Source organism: Sciurus vulgaris, assembly GCF_902686455.1.
Source record: "Sciurus vulgaris genome assembly, chromosome: 3".
Lineage (NCBI taxonomy): Eukaryota > Metazoa > Chordata > Mammalia > Rodentia > Sciuridae > Sciurus > Sciurus vulgaris.
Genome location: NC_136463.1, coordinates 20,192,709 through 20,198,626, shown reverse-complemented (window position 1 = coordinate 20,198,626; position 5,918 = coordinate 20,192,709). Strand labels below are relative to the sequence as shown.

At 50.3% G+C, this 5,918-nt stretch overlaps 1 protein-coding gene across 2 annotated transcripts; it reads left to right on the top strand.

The window, feature by feature from the left end:
* The first annotated feature begins 1,482 nt into the window (after nt 1–1,482).
* On the top strand, nt 1,483–3,424 carry ARL4D (ARF like GTPase 4D). 2 transcript variants are annotated; one of them, XM_079132755.1, is made up of 2 exons: nt 1,483–1,573; nt 2,161–3,424. In XM_079132755.1, exon 2 carries the CDS (start codon nt 2,262–2,264, stop codon nt 2,862–2,864), a length of 603 nt encoding a protein of 200 aa, XP_078988881.1. In that variant the 5' UTR covers nt 1,483–1,573; nt 2,161–2,261; the 3' UTR covers nt 2,865–3,424. The 2 variants fall into 2 exon arrangements, with proteins under 2 accessions (XP_078988881.1, XP_078988882.1); XM_079132756.1 differs by lacking the exon at nt 1,483–1,573 and adding an exon at nt 1,670–1,948.
* Nucleotides 3,425–5,918: the final 2,494 nt, after the last annotated feature.

The window sequence follows — 5,918 nt, the reverse complement described above, 5'->3', positions numbered from 1 at the left end:
TGACATTTTATAAATGTCTGTTTTAACATCATTTATGGTTCCAGAGATGCATACATTTTTTTTTTTTTTTTTTTTCTGAAAAGGTAAAAGGTGATGAGGCCAATTCTGGGTGGAAGAAACCCCAGTAAAATCACACACACACACATACACACACACACACACACCCTAATATTGAATTATATAATAAAGAATCCAGCCTTGGTGTAAAAATGAAAACATCAAGACTTACAATTTCATCTTCCTTTGATTTCACCTCCCTCCCCAATTCTACCTAACTCCCTGCAGATAATCACTGTTGTCCTTTTGGTCACACTGCCTCTTTGTGACACCTCTCATTTGGGCTACCCAGACTGTAGCAGATTGCAGTGACTGGGGTGATGTGACCTAGTCCTGTGACCGTCTTAACTGGTCCTACACAGGATCAAAGAAGATCTAGAAATCTTTCCAAAAGCTTCCAGTTGACACTTTCCTTCTTTTGAAGTCCTATGAGTGCTTAGCTTACTATTTTCAAAGGCCCATACATTTGCTGTCTTATCCTGTCACTGTCTTTCCTGCCAGTGGTCAGTCCTTTCAGTCTTATTAGAGTATAAGCCTCTGAAGTCTCTCTATTCCCAGAGTATTTTTGGTTCCTGCAGCAGCACAGTGTGAGGCCAAGAACTCTAAGTCAAAAAATCCCAAAACAACAACAAAACCTCTAAGTCTCTTTTAACAAGGGAGAACCTTGTGGGGTTACAACTGGACTGAACTCTGAGCAACAAGGGAGGGATTTCTGAAGAGGATGCCTAGCCCTATAGCTTTCTAATGAGGATGGGTAGTCAAGTGGCGAGGGCCCAGGCAGTTCTTTGCGCATCCGCGTACTAGCTATTGGTGCCATGTGTGACCTTAAAGTCGTTTAACCCTTCAGTTTTCTTTATTAAAATCCAGACAACAGTCCTTAACAGGCTGTTGTGAGGATCTACAAGGGTAATGGGTTTAGCATTGGTTTGAAAACGGAATCAGGAGAGACAGACATCATGGCATCTCTGAGGAGACCTCTGGAAGAGGGAGAGTATGGGTGGTGGAACCTCCTAGGGGAGGAGTATGTGACGGTTTTACGAGTCTTAAGGCATTCCCTTCTCTCGGTCAGACAGGACCGCATTCGCATTCCTCTCAACCCCAATAAATCCTGGGTTTAATTCCTGTATTTTCTGCGGGTGGCGGGCGGCAGTGGTGGGATTGAACCCAGGGCCTCGCCCGGGCCAGGCAAGCGTTCTATAAGGCAAGCTACGTCCCGAACCCCCTGAGTTTAATGTCAAGCATTAGAATTTGGTAGAAGACATCAAATAAAACGGTCACGGATAGAGCAAATGTCCATCATCCCGCCTTCACCGCCGCAACGCGCGCGGATCTCCACGCCTAGCCCCGCTGCCGCGGGGCCGCTCATTGGTCCGCACCTCGTGACGTCACGCGAGGGTTTTTAAGGCGAAGGCCAAGGCCAGCGCCGCAGAGTCCGCGGTGGCGGTGAGCTGGTTGTGGGGAGGGGTCGTGGCTACACCCGTGACTGACTCGGAAAGGAACAGGGAGAGCGCTGAAGGTAATGAGGGGCTCTGGCCGTGCAGAGGCAGCCCTCATGCGGGATCTGGGGAGCTGGTGTTAGGGGTCGGGAATGGCTTGTGGGAGAGTGTCGCGGGCTGGGGAGCAGGGGGGTCACGGCGTAGGAGGGGAGCGCTAGGGGCTCCCGCTTGTGAAAGACGTGTGCGAACAGACCAAATCTCTCGTCTCAGCGAGCGCTCGCACGCGAACTTACTTTGGGGACACTTCCGGAGTTCTTTCCTTCGAGGGGATTCTCGGCCGGGGGTTGGAGGTCACACAGCTGCTTCCATGCCACAAGCCTGGCGAAAAGACTTTGGAAGCCGACCTTCCATGAGATCTAGTCTTCACCCTTCATCTGCGTGTCCTGGGAACTGAGGTTTTCTCTGGGTCTCATCGCGTCTCCTAGGGCCCCCAGGGAGTGGGGAACACCCGTGTTACACCTGCAGTTACTTAAAAAATATTTAAATAAATGAAAGGAATTTTCAAAAGGTTGGGGGACTGATTAAGGAAAGGATCAAGAAGTTGCAAGTTGTGTGTTTATTACTAAATGTCTTTTTTTTTTTCCTCCCATGACCTTTCCCTGTTTAGATAACCCAGCTGTGTTCCCTGTGGCCTGCAATTTCAAGACCTCCTCCTCCTACTGGGAGCTGAGACCTGCTCCTTAGTTCTGACCTGCCCCTTAGCTCAGAATGGGGAACCACTTGACTGAGATGGCGCCCACCACCTCCTTCTTGCCCCACTTCCAGGCCCTGCATGTTGTGGTCATCGGGCTGGACTCAGCTGGAAAGACCTCCCTCCTTTACCGCCTCAAATTCAAGGAGTTTGTTCAGAGTGTCCCCACAAAAGGCTTCAACACTGAGAAGATCCGGGTGCCTTTGGGGGGCTCCCGTGGAATCACCTTTCAAGTGTGGGATGTTGGGGGTCAGGAGAAGCTGCGACCACTTTGGCGCTCCTACACCCGCCGGACAGATGGGCTGGTGTTTGTAGTGGATGCTGCAGAGGTTGAGCGACTAGAAGAGGCCAAGGTGGAGTTACATCGAATCAGCAGGGCTTCAGACAACCAGGGGGTTCCCGTGCTGGTGCTAGCCAACAAGCAGGACCAGCCTGGGGCACTCAGCGCAGCAGAGGTGGAGAAGAGGCTGGCAGTTCGTGAGCTGGCAGCTGCCACACTCACTCATGTGCAGGGCTGCAGTGCTGTGGACGGACTGGGCTTGCAGCCAGGCCTCGAACGCCTGTATGAGATGATCCTCAAGAGGAAGAAGGTGGCCCGGGCAAGCAAGAAGAGACGGTGACCTGAGGCTGGCCCTCCCCACGTACTAGGGGTCTATACACTTGGATAGCCAGGCAGGGCCTGTGACCTCTTTGTCAGCCCAGAGTGCAGGGTCTGTCCACCTTAGTGAAGGACCAAGGATCAAGGGGTCCTGTTTTGGTGCCACATTGGGGGAGGGGATGGGAGATTGGTTGTCATTGCACATATCTCCGTTATTCTCTCCTCTGGAGAAGTAGGGGCTGCAAGACTAGGGAGACAAATGTAAATGCTGACTCTACCTCGACCTTGTTTCTTGTTTTCCTTCTCTAGCTTATTTGGATGTGTTTTGTGGGGGTAGAATGTTCTGAGAATGCATTTGGGATGAAAGAACTATCTTCCCATTCCCTCTTCCTCCAGCTGGAAGATTCCCCAGCTGCTTTTCTTGGGATGCCAGTCATAATAGTCTTTGTTTTTTGTGTCTGTGTGAAAATACCCCACATTTGTAGATCCACAATTGTTTTTATAAGCCATGTGTGTCCTCTGTATTAACTATTTTTTAGCATTTGCCTGTAAGTTATTAAAGATTGATGCCTCTAGTTCTTACCTTGGTCTGACATTTTCCTCTCTTTATCTAGCCCCAGGGAGAATCAGGATTTTTATATGGGGTGGAGGGAGGAGGCTTATCTCACAGCTGAATTTGTAAAGTAAACACTGATAAAAATTAGATTACATACTAATGGAATGGCTGGTGAAAGTTAAGGGGGCAACTGAAAAAACCCTTCAGCTATTATTGCCTGATTTCTGTAGTTTTGGGGGAATCATGCCTTATTTCTCTGACTTTACCTCCCCTCCTCTTATCCTCTGGCTCTTGTCCTTGATACCAGCTGCTCCTTGCAGATTTGACTTAAAATATTGCTAGTCTGAGCAGCATCTGGGTTCTTAACTTTGGGATACCTCCATCTCCATCCTCCCTACTTGCCCAGTATTCAAGGTCTGATTTTTTTTCCTCCAGGAGGATAAATGGTGATAATGGAAAGTAATTCCTCCTTGGCCTTAAGCCACATCCGTGTGCTTAATCCTGCTGACTGCAGCTCACTGGCAGTGACAGCATTGCTGGTGCTGGGGAGGCCTGGGCTGGCCCAGTGAGTAAGCCTAAGTCTTCCAGCTCTGGCAAAGGTGGTTGTTCTGAAAGGGGCAGTAGCACTAGCTGTCCATCCCCACGTCCCACCCTCTGAGACAGGAGGGGGAAGACATAGGTCACCAATGTTAGTGATAGTAAGGATAAAATGCTAATGTTGCCAGGGCCTGAGTGTTCCTGATCAGATTTATTGGGGGGTGGGTGGGTTGGTCCCCTCTCCTTGCCCACCCCGGGCCAGCTGTGTCTGATAATGGAAAACAATTAGCTCCTAATCTTTCAGGGTGGGAGTAATGAGCAAAATCTGAGCAATTCTTTCTGGTCCCTCAGTCCCTTTCCCCCGTCTCACCCCCACCCTTTGTGCAAACATGGGATCCCCAGGGTAGTCCCCCAGCCCTCTCTTCTCTGTTTCATCCCCACCCTTTGTGCGAATGAGATCCCTAATGTATATTCAGAGTTCCTCTTCCAGAACCAGATAAAAGGACTGAGGAGGGAGAGAAGGTGCTGGCAATTCCCTCTCTATTGTAGGGGAGGCTTCCTGGGAACTTGTTTCTTCCTACCCAGAGCTGCCAGAAGCTGAGTTTGCTGCTGAATCTGGGCCCATTTAGATCCCTCACTCTATACTCTGATAGGATGGGGGTGAATGTGCATTGATCCAGAAGGGTGCCCATGTGTGCGTCATTGCTGGGTACTGCTTGACAGCTACTGAGCTAGTTCTGCCGGGGACTTGTACTACCTGGCTTCCCTGACACACATCTGTGACTAATCTCCCCCAGCCTCTGGGGCAGAGCCCTCTAGGCTAGGACCGGGCCCTGGTTCAGGCTGGGAAGGATGTGGCAAGGAAGACCTGTCCTCCTGGACGATCTCCCCAACCCCTCCAATTCTGCTCCTTTGTCTCAAAATCTTCAAGGATATCTGTACATTTTTTTTTCCTTCCCATTTCTGGTCAATAGGGAACCTAGGTCTCTGGATCTGGGGAAAAGACATGCAGATGTAGTCTCCCACTCCTAGCAGAGGGTGTCAGTTTCTGGTAGGCTGTGCCAATCATCTTCCCTTCCTATCTGGTTAGAACTGGAATCTGCTTCCGCATACCCCAGCCCTAGGGTAGCAAGGAATCATGGTCCACAGGAGGGGCAGGGTTGGTGAAAAGTTGTGGTTCCCTTGTCCCAGCTTCCTATTAAGTAGTAGTCCCTGATATGAGTGCTGAGGAGAGTTTCCCGGGAGCCAGGCGTGGTGACAGGTTAATGCCTATGAAATGAAGTTGAAGGAAACAAGTAGGTCAAATTGGAGTTCTCTTCAGAACAGCCCTTCCTACCCCTCTGCCCCTTCTCATTTCCTTGCACAGGTTTGAATGTAAAGTCCAGGTGGAAGGAATTTTCCATGAGTGCCTTTCTTGCTGGCACCCCTCCACCTAAGGAAAACGGTGGCTGCGGTCCCCTTCTTTCTCATGCCCTTCTCAGTCCTCTCTTTGCTGCCAGGGCTCAAGAAGGAGAGAAGAAAGAGGATAGGAAGAAGTTCCCAGATTCAGAGTCAGCAGTGACATGAACAAGAACACACAGCTACTTAGTGGTGCATCCAGATCCCTGTTCCCAGGCCAGTTCTTTGTACTCCCAGGTCAGGCGACAGGAGGTGGGAGACAAGACTAGCATTTCCGAGCTCTGATTGCTCCCTCCCTCCCTCTTCCCTCTCCTTGATTAGATTAAGGGTCAGCCTTCGGTTCCCCTACTCCCTTCCTGGAGAGTGGGAGCTTTATCTCTGCAGCTCAACAGGGCTCTGGCCTCAAGTCTGCCCAGAAGTTCCCACCCTCCTTTCATGCAGACTATGTGTCATTCACGTATTTCTGAAGGTGGACAGTCTATTCTCCAGAATGGTCCTGTTTTAAAGGAGAGCCAGTGAGCCTCAGGAGGAGAGCAGTGAAAACAGCAAGAGAGGCCCAGGCCAGCACTGGCTAGAAAGGGTGGG